This window comes from Protopterus annectens, chromosome 12.part0 (assembly GCF_019279795.1).
Source record: "Protopterus annectens isolate FY-2018-M chromosome 12.part0, PAN1.0, whole genome shotgun sequence".
NCBI classification, from domain to species: domain Eukaryota; kingdom Metazoa; phylum Chordata; order Ceratodontiformes; family Protopteridae; genus Protopterus; species Protopterus annectens.
The window spans coordinates 509,824,419-509,840,123 of NC_056746.1; the positions used below are offsets into that span (position 1 = coordinate 509,824,419).

At 41.5% G+C, this 15,705-nt stretch overlaps 1 protein-coding gene across 1 annotated transcript in view; it reads right to left on the reverse strand.

Moving 5' to 3' along the window:
- Positions 1 to 925: 925 nt before the first annotated feature.
- ANKS4B (ankyrin repeat and sterile alpha motif domain containing 4B) overlaps positions 926 to 15,705 on the reverse strand; it is a 128,561-nt gene continuing 113,781 nt past the window's right edge. Inside the window, exon 2 of the mRNA XM_044089648.1 lies at positions 926 to 4,444. Coding sequence (XP_043945583.1) covers positions 3,346 to 4,444 — 1,099 coding nt within the window. The 3' untranslated portion in view covers positions 926 to 3,345. The remainder of the gene's footprint in view (positions 4,445 to 15,705) is intronic.

Below are 15,705 nucleotides of genomic sequence, written 5' to 3' on the forward strand. Positions count from 1 at the left end.
ATCCACGATATAATATCCACGATATATTAGCATGATATAACTGAAGGTGCCACAAGAACAGCTTACTTGTTTACTCTGTAAAGCATGTACTTAATGCAGTTTCACATATGGTATGCAGATATAAAGAGCTACATCTATATCTGGCAGTTAGCACAGAAGATTAAGGCTCTTACAGGTTAACAAGCTGCTTCTTATGTCCCAGAGTTAAAGGGTTTGAGTCTTTCTACTTCTATTTGTCTATTGTGTGGTTCTGATCGAGTCACTTAACCAGAGACAAATGCACACACACACTCTTAAACCCATAAGTATATGATTGTTCCTGGTCTGGATGTGTGAATTACAATCTCCTGTTTACCTCTTATTAATAGCTGAACAGTAAGATGTGTGTAATTTGTCTAACTTTAATTATCTTATGTTTGTGTAGTGATAATCTATCATGTTTATGTAAGCTTGGGTTGTGTTAAGTGTTATATGTAGCTGAGCCATGTTTTCTATAAATAGGCTATGAATGAAAAGGAACCTTGCTGGTCTGATCCACTTATGATCAATTAACTCAATTACATGTTTAAGAGAGTGAGAGGACATGATGAAGTACAAATACATAAAGGCTTGTTTCTTTCAGAGTTTCGGCAACATTTATTTTTGAGTATTACAAATTTTCTGGCAGCAACTTCCCTTTTAACTCTTTAACACAAGTATTTTGTTGTCAAGTATGATATGATATGATAAACCTGCATTCTATAACCACATTCTCTCCTGACTGGTACTTTTTGCTCTTCAATATTCCTTTTTTGCTTCACTACTGTTTTGGCCAAGGACTGTAATGAAATAACCTGGCAAAATATCAGCAAGCAGAGTCATTCATATACTGGCAGAAATCTAAGCATTTCCTTCCTCTTCTGAAGAAAGTGTGTGTGTGTGTGTGTGTGTGTGGGGGGGGGGGGGGGGTTGGGGGGGCAAATGCAGTATGAAGTGTAAAGACAAGTTTGATGATACTATAATGCCAGTCATGGAGCCTAGAGCTTAGAGAGGACGGTCTGGCAGACTAGTAAATACCTGAATACTGAAACACTTACTTGTGGTTATTTCAGCCTGAAGTCAGCACTAGCCCAGGGTCATTAAGCAAGTAGCAGTGTGAGAAGTCCTAAAGCTTACACAAGATGAAATTACGTCAGATTTATTTTCTGTGCTGAGGCACCTGCTATGTATAAAAGCTAGGTTTGTTTATCAGCTGTCATGTTACTGAAGGAAGGATCAGGTCTCTGCAGATGCATTAAAGACCACTACCCACTACACACAAAGTACAACTACAACTTTCTGTCATTCTGAAATGTATTTCTTCTATGCAAAAAATTGTTCCAAAATTGTTACATAGAAAAACATGACTTAGCTGATTCAATTTTCTGTGGCATGTCTGTGCTGTTCATCCACTTCAGGGTTTGTTGTGTAAAGATTGTATAAATTTGCACATTATTTTCTTTAAGACTGTTTTCTCATTGGATCTATTGCTCATTACATTTCAGATTTTGTTTTTGCTCAGGAAATGTCTACACAACAACTTGTTTGCAGAACTAGTAGCTTTTCCTCTCACTATTGCTATAAACCAAGTTTTGCAGGTCAAAAAGCATAGAAACTACTCTTGCACATCTGTTAATAAGACATTTCTATCACATTTGTGGAAGCATCTCAGACATGAAAGACACGACTCAACACCTGTGAGTGAGTGAGTGAGTGAGTGAGTGAGTGAGTATTACTGCAGATAAGAAACTCACTTTTTATAAAAATGGATGATGTAGTCAGTGATTACAGCTAGCACAGGAAATGGTCCAAAAGATCTGCACACAACCCAGATGACCAGAGTTCAAGTAGGGGTTCAGTCACTGGAAGAATTTGTGGGGGGGGTAGCTATGGCACACCCATCCTATGGGAGGATATGGTATCTCTCATCTACCACTTTTGCTATTTCAGTGCAAAGGGAGGAGGCCTATGAGTTTATCTGGAGGAATGTGTGCTGTGGCTACCCAATCCAGTAATTATAAACCTTTTCTTTTCATGCACACTTCATGTGCAACTATTGCAGTAACGGTAGTCCCTGTGATAGTGTAGGTGCACGTCATCACAAGGATTGGGGTTAGGGCTTAATGTAAACATATCCTTATTGCAGGAAATGGGTTCAAGTCCAAATGGGGGAGGATTGATGGTTTGTAGATGTGGAGGAAGAAAATTATAAACACTCACTCACTCACTCACTCACTCACAGGTGTTGAGTCGTGTCTTTCAAGGATTGGGGTTAGGGCTTAATGTAAACATATCCTTATTGCAGGAAATGGGGTCAAGTCCAAATGGGGGAGGATTGATGGTTTGTAGATGTGGAGGAAAAAAATCTGCTTCAATGGTGAAGAAAATGGATCAGGGGGAGTGGGGTTAGGGCTTAATGTAAACATATCCTCATTACTGGAAATGGGGTCAAGTCCAAATGGGGGAGGGTTGATGACTTGTAGATGCAGAGCCAAAAAAAATCTGCATCAGTGGTAAATAAAATGGATCAGAGGGAGTGGTTTAAAATGATGTATGGATGGATACCTTCTACACAGATTCTCCAATGAAGCAGGGATTCATATTACTGCAGTTCTAAGTGAACACAGCTACAGCCTGAAGAAAATTTATGGTAATAAAATGTCATGTTGAAGATTCTCAGGCTATATTGTCGAAGAATGAACTTCTGAGCTGAAAAACAAAGGCATGTCAGCATAGGAACCCTTCATACCATTATAAATGTGTGGAGTAAAAAATTCTTATTAAGCTCACTTCACAAAATGTGAGCCAATCAATAGAGCTTATGCTATGACAGCAATGCTTGATTTGTGTTGGTAATGTGAAATACTAAACTGGGAATGCTAAGTGAAGTACTAGCTTTCCTATTCCACCCACTGCATTTATATGCAAAGTTTCTTATAAACACACAGGAAAATGCTACTCAAACATACTAAAGGAAACATTTCAAAAATTCTTAACAGTTACCAGACATTTTCTTTGTAAATAGCTTTTTAAACTAACAGTTTTCATGCACAAGTTATTTCATTTGCATATTTAGTTTATTATTTCTTTCTTTAATGATGTTTAACTTCATGTTTTACTCCCTCCTAATACTACTATTTGTCCATAAAACCCATACTATCCGCTTGAGTTCTTATTGGTCACTTTAATGTATTTGTTTAAATAATGACCAGCAGATTTACAATAGTGGTGTGTGAGGCCCACATTCATTTTGAACTGCAGAGAGGAAACAATATATATATTTTTTTCAGGAGCTCTTTTCAGGACTTGCTTTTGACTTTCATCATTTCATAAAGAAGTGTCAGATATTTTTCCAGGACTCTTTAAAACTTTCTTCCTTTTTTCAGTAGCATCCAGGATTTTCTTCCGTGGGCCAAGCTGTATGTATATATTCCTTAGATCTTCATCTGAACAAAGCAGAAGTGTACTTAAATCTATCTCCTCTTTTCGAAGTTGTGGAATCATATCTAACAGGCTCAATGATGCCAGAAAAGCTTCAAGCGGGGTAGTCTCATGTTCTTCATCCTCTAAACCTATCTCATCTTCTTTCCAGGGCAGATCAGAATCTTCACCCTCTAAATCCCCTTTGCTTTCCCCTCCTTCAAGCTGCAGCAGTTCAGATGGGATTCTGGACCCTATGTCATGATACCCATTAGAAGATAAGGATTCCTCGTGTTCTGGGTTGATCTCTAGGGCCAAGTGTCTTTTGAAAACCATATTGCCCAGACCAGGTCGCTTGAAAACAGATTCTTCACTTGGTGGGCTACCACCTTCCAGTGCTAGCTCATCTTTTTCATTAAACACATTAGACACATTCATTCGCCCAGCACTGCCATTTTCCTCCTGAACAAAAAAGACATCATTCCCAGCTTGGTTACTAACAGAACTCATATCCTTCTTTCCTAATTTCTTTTGAAGGGTCCCTTTCAAACGTCCTGCAATACTGCCTGATACACTGGAAGGAAATGTGCGTGAACTGTACGTACTTATATCAGATACATCCTGTACTGAAGAAATGGTAGGTATGTTGCTGTAACTCTTTGTTTCTTGACTGACCTGCTTTTTGCTCATTTTTGATTCATGTCTTTTCTTGACTCTTTCACATTCTTTGACATGTCTGATTGCATCTTTCTCTGCCTGTTCCTTTTGTCTAGCAACCTTTTTTGGATTTTTTATGTTCTGGCTGCTAGCAGCCTTGTCCAGAAGAGTGATGCATTCCATTTGACCCTTAGCAGAAGCAACATCCAGTGGCGAATGGAAGTCATTATCTAAAGCAAAAATGTTTGCACCTACATTCACCAGGAATGTAATGCAGTGAATGTGGCCATTTGCTGCAGCATGGTGCAGTGCAGTATTTCCCCAGATATCATGCTTGTCTGGATCACCCCTGAAAACAAAAAAAAAGAAAAAAGATCAACTGATAAATTACAGTACAGTACACTGAAAGTATATTTATATTATTACAGTAATCGCAGTAATCTAATCAGCACAAGAGTGAAATGCAATGTGCAGAAACAGTTCTGCAATCTTATTCTATTCTTGTACAGTTTACTAGCTGATAACGATCTCTCTGATTTGAAACATAATCTATTATTGAGCACAACTGAAAATAAATGAAAAATCGCAAGGAAAGCAAATCTCTGGAGCAGCAAATTTATTTAAGCATTCACATTTTAATTCTCCACAAATAAATTAACCCTGTTTTTCAATAAAGGGCCTTTGTCAGAAGGCAGTTGGACAGATGAGAAAATATTTTATATTTCACAGGTAAATTGTATTTTTTTAGATGAAATAAAAATAGTTAAACCATTTTAAAAGTAATGTCAGTACTACAACTTTATGTGATTTACCATTATTTTTACTTGTAATTTTGCACTACATTACACAGTGCTTGCAGTTCTGTGATGTATTTTTCCTCCACTGATTTTGGTGATCTGTGCTTCTGTTGTTTATAATTTTCTTCATTAAGGTATATTTTTCCTGCTGATGTCACAAAGGATTTACTTAACCATTACCCTGTAATGTTAGTGTCAGTGCAGGACATAGGTTCATAGGTGTGTACTAGGCTAATGGCCCTGGAGCCTTTACAAGCCTAGCTCATAGGATTACCTTGGCATCGTGCCACCCAACCTTAGTTCCCAGTGCCTCTGTCAAGTAGAGCCCCTGGAGTGATCCCTGGGGTGAAGTTTCTATTTCCCATCCACTCATCAAGATTTCTCTTGAAGAGGGACAGTGAGGTGCTCTGTTTGACATGTATGGGAAGTCTATTCCATAGCATGGGCAGTCTCTGGGTTATGAACCTGTCCCTCCAGCATGTTCTGTTGATTGTGGTAATGAGGTTGAGGTCTCTGGAGCATGTGGTGCGGAGGGATTGGGATTTCTTTAGATGTAGCATTTCTAACAGACCTGGTCAGACATGGTTTTGTAAGTCAAGCAGAGATCGCCTCTAAGTAGGCGATATGAGACAGAGAATAGTTAAGTTTTTTGAGTCTGTCTATATAGGGCAAGTGTTTAAGGCCTATGATCCTCTTTGTGAGGTACTTTTGTGGCCTCTCCAGTTGTTACAGGTGTCTAGGGAAGTACATGCCAAATGGGGCATTGTACATGATGACTGGCCTAACGAGGGAAGAGTAGACGGAAACAATGACCTCTTTCTTCCTGGATGCAAAACCCTTAGTAATGAGATGTGCCACATAGAAGGACTTTCTGACCACAGTGGCAATGTGGTGGTCAAAACAGAGGTTGCTGTAAACCTGTGTTCCCAGATCTCTTATAACGCCTTCTGTGTTCAGTGGACTACCTTCGATGTGGTAATTCATGGGAACCGGGTTTTTCCCAAGGGGGATGATGACACATTTTTTGGCATTGAGCTTAAGGCGATGGTTCTGACAGCAGTCATTGGTCTCAGTGAGGCCTTTCTGTAGGATGTCAACATCACTTGGGGAGTTAATAATAGCTCCTAACTTGCAATCGTCTGTGAACGTTGTCAGCCAGAGTCTCTTCGTGTTGGCCTGGACTTCAGAGAAGTAGATACCAAACAGGAGAGGATCCAGGACCGAACCCTGTGGGACTCCACTTGTGACTGGTTGGCAGTCTAACTTGGAGTCATTTACTTTCACACTGTGGGTTCTATCTGTGAGCCAGTTTGCAACGGGTTTATATCAAAAGTTCAAAGTTTGAAAACTTTGAATCTCATTTGGTCGACATCATATGAGCAAAGTTTTCAAACATCGAACATTACATCGGAGATCATCGTGCATCACCCCCCCCCCCCCCCCCGTATGGAGCATTCAGGTAGGTTTTTTTATTTTTATTTTGTTTATATTGTACGTTCAAAGTTTGAAAACTTCACTCATATGGAGTCGACCATATGAGATTCGAAGCTTTCGGATTTCGAACATGTAATATAGACCCTTTGCAACCCACATAGTGATATAGGGGTTGATGCCTAGCTTAGTGAGATTTTCTATGATTCCTGAGTGTGGGCTGGTATTAAAGGCCTTAGCTAGATCAAGGTAGGCTCAGCAGATCCTGCCCAGGTGTCCTGCAGAGACCTACAATGCCAGAAAGGCAAAAGGAGAGACTTTGAAGTGTTTAAATACCATTTCTTGGTTTTTCTTGTTGTTTACTGCTATTTCCGCCTAAACGCTCATTTTTTGGCATTTATTGCTTCTCAAAACACTCATTTTATACTGAAAATTGCATTTACTTGTGCCTGCACTTTAAACAAGTAGTTTTTGCCGTAAATTGTATTTTTTAATTGTCTCTGGCTTCCCACTCACGTGCGACAGCCATTACTGCACTGTAAAAGTTGTTTGTTACCTGTTTCTACTGTATTTACTGAAAAAAAAAAAAAACAAAATCTTGGTATTTTGATGCCTTACTAAGCTAGAAACGTTCAGTTTCAGATACCTGTTGATACCTGAACTGTCTTTAAGCTTCTGTGTTGGCCATACCTTACTTGGGCAAAAAGGAAGTTTCTTTGTTCACCAGTGAGAGTGGGGAGCTCTGAACAGCCTACCTGTCCTTGGAGGAGTGGTTTCTGCCCAGAAACTGTAGTTTTATTGGCTGTTTTGGGTTAATTTCTATCTCTTTAATCTTTCTGATATAAAAAACGCATTTGCACGGTTTTTGCATCTGTATAAGCTCAGCAGATCCTGCCCAGGTGTCCTGCAGAGACCTACAACACCAGAAAGGCAAAAGGAGAGACTTTGGAGGGTTTAAGTACCATTTCTTGGTTTTTCTTGTTGTTTACTGCTATTTCCGCCTAAACGCTAGTTTTCTGGCACTTATTGCTTCTCAAAATGCTCATTTTACACTGAAAATTGCATTTACTTGTGCCTGCACTTTAAACAAGTCATTTTTGCTGTAAATTGTATTTTTTTAATTGTCTCTGGCTTCCCACTCACGTGCGACAGCCATTACTGCATTGTAAAAGTTGTTTGTTACCTGTTTCTACTGTATTTACTGAAAGAACAAAACAAAAAAATCTTGCTATTTTGATGCCTTACTAAGCTAGAAAAGTCCAGTTTCAGATACCTGCTGATACCTGGACTGTGTTTAAGCTTCTGTGTTGGCCATATCTTACTTGGGCAAAAAGGAAGTTTCTTTGTTCACCAGTGAGAGCGTGGAGATCTGAACGGCCTACTTGTCTTTGGAGGAGTGGTTTCTGCCCAGAAACTGTAGTTTTATTGGCTATTTTGGGCTAATTTCTATCTCTTTAATTTTTCTGATATAAAAAACGCATTTGCGCGGTTTAGCGCACCGGGAAGCGCCAGTTAGCTAGGGTTAAACTATTCCCGGCTCCACAAAGTCTACTCTTCAGTTTTTCCCCTGAAACTAGACAAACCTTCAACTCTAGCACTCAAACCATTAATTTTACAGCCCAGCACTTGCTTAAAACCCATAACAAGCACTAACTACCCCTAGCACTAGCCCCCCTTATACTGTCCAGAAGGACAAGGCTCTCTAATCGTCCCCACCAGTCAGCCAGGAAAACAGATCACTCTACCTATTCAGGCATGTCCAAAGGGCAGTTTCCGGTGTACTCTCCAGTCCAACTGGTGAATGTGGGCATTTTGAGGCAATGTTACAACTGCCTCATGTACACAGACAACCCTCTCCTCCTACCACCAAACACTAGTATATGTGAGAGATGCAATTATAAATCCAGACTGGAGGCAAAGCTCTCTCAACCAAAGACTGGAACTGACAGTCAAGAGGAGAAGGGTAATACTTGCAACACACAACCAGTCTCACATAGACCTAACAAACCAACACAGGCAAATATCACACATAATACACAAAAACATACTTGGAGGCTCTAAATAAAAATTTGAAAAGCAACAGAGACCTCCAAAACAAACATCCAAGCAATCTCCACAAATCATCACCAACCATGAAACACATACTTCACATAAACAGTGTGTCACGCAATCATAGCCCTTAAGGCAAAATAACATACCCAGCACACTAGTAATAGGTGACTCTATAGTCAGGCACACTGATGTCCTACTAACTAGGCTGGACAAGGAGAAGGTTACAGTTAGCTGCTTGTCGGGTGTCAGGATCCACCACATAACACAAGCACTCAGGTCACTCCAGAACAAGTACAAATACGACTCTGTCATTGTACTTGGTGTGAATGACCTGAGATGTACCTCCCTAGACTACATGAAAAGAGACATGGAAGAGCTCTCTGATCATGTAGCTCAGGCAGGTATGACCCTGACCTTGAGTAGAATCCTGCCCTCACCACGAATGATGCCACGGTATAAAGAAAAAATGATCAATTTCAACAATTGGCTAAGTTTTTGGTGTCATTCATAGGGGATCTAGTGTCTGTCTGCCTGGGATGACATGCTCGACAAGCCACGTTGCTTCACTAGAGATGGCTTGCACCTGTCACCCTTAGGCTTTCAAATACTGGCAAAGGCTCTTGCCGCCCCCATAGTGCCTTTTTTAGGTAAGGCTCAAAAGACAAACCCACCACCGTAAATAGCACAAGAAACCAAAAACTGAGGGTAATGCTACTCAACGCCAGAAGTCTAAACCTCAAAATGCACGCACTCGAGGCACTCCTCAGTTTGGAGAACATTGATATCTGTGCAGTAACAGAAACCTGGTTTAAGGCTCCAGAGAGCACCCCAGCACTACCAGGCTATAACTCATACCATACCTTTTGGCCAGAGAACCCGGACTAAAACACAAACGGCGGGGGTGTATCCATTTTCATCAAGGATACCCACACCTCCAGGTTAGTGGCGCAGCACGATGCATCAGAGATCATCCAAGTGCAACTAACAATGGGCAAAACTGCAATCCAAATTGTAGCTTGCTACAGATCACCCACCTTTACCCAGGACCCCCATTCCGCATTTCTGGAGACACTGGGAAATATGAAGGTCCTACTAAACACCCTAATACTGGGTGATTTCAACTACCCAAACATTAACTGGGAGAACTACTCAAGTACTAACTCCCTTACCCAATGCTTCCTAGAATTTATAAACTCGAATGCCCTGGATCAACTGGTCAATGCCCCCACCAGAGGGAACAACATATTGGACCTGGTTATCACCAGCATGGGCGACCGGTGTTTCACACTTGACGTCAACCCCTCGCTGGGTAGATTAGACCATAGACTAATCACTCTGGATATCCACATTCTGCCCCCAACCCCAATCAAGGAAACCACCATGAAAAACTATTCAAAAGCAAACTTCAAGTTACTTAAGAGTGAGGTGGAAAGGTTCACAGCCCCCACGCCAATGGACAATGCTGTCCAAGCTGCTGAAACCTATGCAAAGGCACTCTATGACCATCTGCAAGAATGCATGGATCGTGCTATCCCAAGTAAAACCAAGACTCACACCTCCAAGAAAAGTAAACCAGTCTGGTGGATCCCTGCCATAAACATTCTCTGCAATAGAAGGAGGAAACTAGTACAGATAAGAGCAAAATCCCTAGAAGGAAAGGCATCCCTGATCAGTATCAGCAAAAAACTACAATCCCTCATTAAATCATCCAAGGCTAGCTTCGAAATAAAAATTGCCAAGGACTCCAAAGATAACCACAAAGTGTTCTTTAGCTATGTCAAGAACCTAAGTGGAAACTCTCAGATCTGCTCTGAGCTGGTGCAGAATGGCACAAAATACACTGAACCAACTGATATTGCCAACATTTTGGCAGACAGGTTTAGTGCAAACTTTACACCTCTCTCACCCCCTAAAGAGCCCATAACCATACCAGAAGAATGTAAGGCCCCGGCAATCACCGACACACAGGTTAAAACAGCCCTATCCAAAGCCAAAAACACAGCCTCAATGGGACCGGACGGTGTCCCAGGCTGCGTCCTACAAGAGCTCCAAAATGAACTAACCCTCCACCTAAACACACTATTCAAACTCAGCCTTTCTACAGGCTACGTACCCACAGAGTGGCACACAGCAACAGTTATCCCACTCCACAAAGGTGGAACCACAACGGACCCCAGGAACTATCACCCTATAAGCCTGACTAGCCTGGTCTGCAAGGCTATGGAGCACATCATCATGGAACTCATTAATAGAGACATTGGGAACCTCCAAACTTTAGACCCCACCCAGTTTGGCTTTGTTAAGGACAGATTATGCCTCCTAAACCTGCTGGATGTCTTCAAGACAGTTACCAAGGCATTAGATGAGGATAAGGAGGTTCACACAGCCTATCTAGACCTCACAAAGGCTTTCGACACCACTCCCCACTCTGATATTATAGACAAGCTCACCAACCTGAACATTAACCCCTACATCATGAGATGGGTTGCAAATTGGCTCATGGACAGAACCCACAATGTGAGAGTTGCAGACTCTAAGTCCGACTCCAAACTGGTTACAAGTGGTGTCCTCCAGGGCTCAGTCCTAGGACCCCTCCTGTTCGGTATATACTTCTCAGAGGTACAGGCAAGCACATGAGGACTTTGGCTGACTGAGTTCACAGACGACTCCAAACTATGGGGCCATAATTGATTCTCCGGCTGATACAGATACCCTCCAGAAGGGTCTCCACTGAGATGGATACCTGGTGTCAAAATCATGGCCTTAAGCTGAATGCCAAAAAGTGCACAGTCATCCCCTTTGGAAAAAATAAAGTACTCACAAACTACCACATAGGTGGTAGTCCCCTAAATACAGAAAAAGTAATAAGGGAGCTGGGGACCCAAGTAGATAGTAATCTCTCCTTTGATAATCATATTGCCAAGGTGGTTAGAAAATCCTTCTATGTGGCCCACGTAATCTCAAAAGGGTTTGCATCCAGATCAAAGGAAGTCATTGTGCCTCTCTACTCATCACTTATTAGACCCATTATAGAATACAATGCCCCATTTGGGATGTACCTTACAAGACACCTGCAACAGCTGGAAAGACCACACAAGTACCTCAACAAGAGGATTACTGGTCTCATACAGATGACCTATGCAGCTCGACTAAAGAAACTCCAGCTGTACTCGGTTGCATACCGCTTACTCAGAGGTGAACTCTGCCTGACATACAAGGCCATGTCCAACCCAGAATTGATGGATATGCTCCACCTAAAAAAACCCAATCTCAGAGAGCTACACGCTCTAAGAATATAAACCTTACCACAATGTTAAATTGGACATGCTGGAGGAATAGATTCCTGACCCAGAGACTCCCCATGCTTTGGAACAAAATTCCAGTATACATCAGGCAGAGTCCCTCACTAGCAGAAAAACTTTGATGGGTGGATGGGAAACAGAAAATTTACCCCGGGGATCACTGCAGTGGCTCTACTGGACAGAGGCACAGGGAACTAATGGCTCTGCTGGTCAGAGTCACAGAAAACTAATCTAAGGGGGTGGTGAAAGCCAACACACTCTGGCTAGGCTTATAAATGCCCTTGGGCAGATAGCCTAGTACTTACCTATGAACCTATGAACCACCTTGCCTTCATTCACAGCTCTGTTGACTGACTCAAAGAAGTTGACCAAGTTGAGCAGGCATGATCTACCCTTCACAAAACCAAATTGTGCGGGATCCAGTGTTTGGAGATTTCCTATATCCTTGTTTATTAGGTCCATGATGATGTGTTCCATAGCTTTGCTTATCAGATTCATCAGGCTAATGGGGTGATAGTTCCCAGGGTCTGTAGTTGCTCCTCTTTTGTGGAGAGGGATGACTGTAGCAGTGCACAATTTGGTAGGGACAAAGCCTGAGGTGAAGCTGTGACTGAACAGGGCACACAGGTGAGGTGTCAGTTCACTCTGTAGTTCATGTAGAACACAGCTAGGGATATTGTCAGGTCCCATTGAACCTGTATTCTTGGCCTTGGACAGTGCTGTCTTAACCTGTGCAACAGTAATAATACTGGGTGCCTGGCAATCTGCTGGTATTGTGATTGGTCCTTTGGGGGGGAGATGGATAAAGCTGGCATTGAATCTGTCAGCCAGTATATTGGCAATATCTGTTGGCTCAGTATAGGGGGTAACATTGTGCCGTAGCTCAGAGCAAATCTAGGTATTGCTGTGGAGATTCTTTACATAACTATAGAAGGCCTTGTGGCTGTCTTTACTATCTGCTGCAATTCTGTTTTCATGGCTAGCTTTAGAGGGTTTGAGTGATCTCAACTTTTTGGTGAGGCTGATAAGGGAGTTTTTCCAGTCTTGGGACTTCACCTTATTCCGCATCAGTTTCCTCCTTCTGTTGTAGAGTTTGTTTATGGCAGGGAACCACCAGATTGGCTTCCTTTTTTTGGAGGAGAGCATCTTGCTTCTATTGGGTATGGCGAGATCCATGCATTTGTGTACGTGTTCATACAGTGCATTGGTGTATCATTCAGCGGTCATGCAAGTATTCTCCATTTAAATGGGTGCCATGAAGTTAGCCACCTCTGTTTTTAGGAGCCCAAAGTTAACTTTGGAGAAGTTTTTCATGGTGGTTACCTTTGCAGGGGTGGGAGGGATGTGGATTTCCAAGGTGATTAGTTTGTGGTCGGATCTAACCAGGGAGGAGTTGACTATTGGTGTAAAAGAATGGTCACCCATGTTAGTAATGGCCAGGTCAAGGATGTTGCTACCTCTAGTGGGGGTAAGAACGACCTGGTCTAGGGTATTGGAATTAATGAATTCCAGGAAACTCTGGGCAAGTGTATTGGTACAAGAGTAGTTTTCCCAGTTAATGGAGGGGTAGTTGAAGTCACCCAGTATGAGAAGGTTGGGTTGAACTCTAATATTCTCCAGGGTGCTTAGGAATGTGGAGTGTGTGTCTTTGGACATGGTTGGGGACCTATAGCAGGCTACAGTGTTAGCTGCACCTGAAGTATCTCTGATGCGTTATGTTGGGCTACCAGTTTGGAGGTGTGTGCATCCTTTATGAATATGGAAACACCACCACCTTTGGAGCTTTGGTCCAGGTTCTGGGGCTGAAAGGTGTGGAAAAGTCATCGCTTCCAAGACTTGAACCCAGGACCCTGTACACCACAGTCACAGCAAACTACCTCTACACCATCTGAGCTGTTTTGGGGCTACACCACAGACTTTAATGGGCACAATACTGCACATGCATAGGTACCTATCCATTAAAGTTTATAGATGCATCCCATTCTAGGGTGATGTCAGGGGTACAAGAAACTTATTTGATCCATACTATAATAAAAATGTTTGTGCATCTTTTTATTAAAAAAGCAGCCCAAATATATAAGGAATGACAAGGACAGAAATGCATGGAGATATATAGCTCACCAGATGCAGGAGTACACAAAGGAATAGCAGAAAAAATCAAAAGAGAATAGATACATTATTTGTCCAGTACAGTTTGAGAGTCTGTCATGTAGCTTGTTTGAGCTTAAACTATAAATTATTTAAGCCTTATGTTGTAAAGCACATCTGTTGTAGTCATACCAAATTATCACAAGAAAGATATACCCCAGGATTCAATAAAGTCCATGTAGGTTTTGCTTGGAGCCTACACGTAGTGTTTTTGTGTAAGCAATGTTGCTCATCGCGTGGTATCTCGCAAGGCATATTAATAAGGCTCGGCGTGCATAAGCAAGGTTTTGTGGCTTAAATCAGTGTTGCTGGCAGTGAAACCTCTAATATGAATGCGGATCATACCTCTCAACCTTTTAGTGCAAGAAATCTAGACAAAGACTAAAATAATGGGGGGGGGGGACAAAGACCCAAAAACAGGGAAAGAGTTTAAATACTGTTCTTATAAATTAGAAAGTAGCTAGAGTAATATGATTTGTGTTAGCATGCATTTTCTGAAGGATATGAAGTCAAATGTATATGCATGTCATTATTTACTGACTTCAATCTTCAATGATTTTCCAGAAAACCACAAGTTTTACAATTAATAACCCAAAAATATGAGGCAAAAAATCTGGACATTCTGCAAAATTCTGGACAGTTGGGAGGTATGAGGAAGATAGCATTTCCCTGTAAGGTCACTGGCTTCAAAAGTGGATTGTATTACAGCATGGTAATTGCTTTTCTCTTTCTTGAGTTTTCTTCATTAAAATTTGTTAGGGGCACTGCCAAAGATTCAGGACCGGCCTTCGGTCAACTGGCACCCAAGGCAAAAGGTCTCCACAGCACCCCTCCCAACAATATTCTGTGCCCCTATCCTGGTCTACCTACACCATACAAATTACTGGAAAAACACCCCTGCTAGAGCAGCCCCCTAGGCAACTGCCTAGTTGTTTTATGCCTAAGGCTAGCTATGCATTGATTGTTTTTCCTCATCTCAACTATTTCTCCATTTTTGTTTTTTTCTGGGCCAGTGTTTGCATGATGCACCAGTTAACACAAACACATTTGGCTGTTCTAATCTGGTTTGAGCGAAGCGCGGCAGTGCACAAACTTGATGACTGTACCATCCAGGTTGCAGACAGGACCCAGACAGCCACAAACATAAACCGCATGCATTCAGTTAATACTATTGGCCATCGCACAAACATATTAAGCGGCATTGCGCTGTGATTAACAGACAGAACTTTATAATGAATACTAAGATAGGGAATGTCATATAAGTAATCCTGTGGCAGCAGGTGTAAAGTGTAGGTCTGGGGAGCAGATGATCCTGGGTTCTAGTACTGGATGTGCAAACTTTGTTTTACTATTGTGACATTGAAGATTATAACAATGAAGTGCAACATACATAGCTGTTTTCTCACCCTTCTTGTGGCAACAGCTGTAAGTGTAGGACTACTATACACATGGTCCAGAGTCCAAATACAGCATATTCCATGCATTTTTAATGTTGCTCCTCTTCATATTATAGTCATTCTCACTTATAACACTTGACATACTGTAGTTGATATTAATATTTACATTTGTGAGGGCTGAGACACTAATATTGTGTCAATCATGTATTTATTTTTCTATGTATTTCCCATTTATTATCAAAATTATGACTGTGGGTATACTGCCTACTATATTCATGCAAGTATATTTCTGCTAATCTATACTGCCATGGCCTCACCATTTGACTGACACAGTTACACAAGTGCCTGTATATCAAATAACCTTGAAATTGCAGTACTTGCCACTGTTGCACATAGCTTACTAATGTGTAAACACATTGCCTGGCAGTGCACACCCTTGACTACTATGTTTGCATGATGGTATGCAATGCACAACTTTTTCAA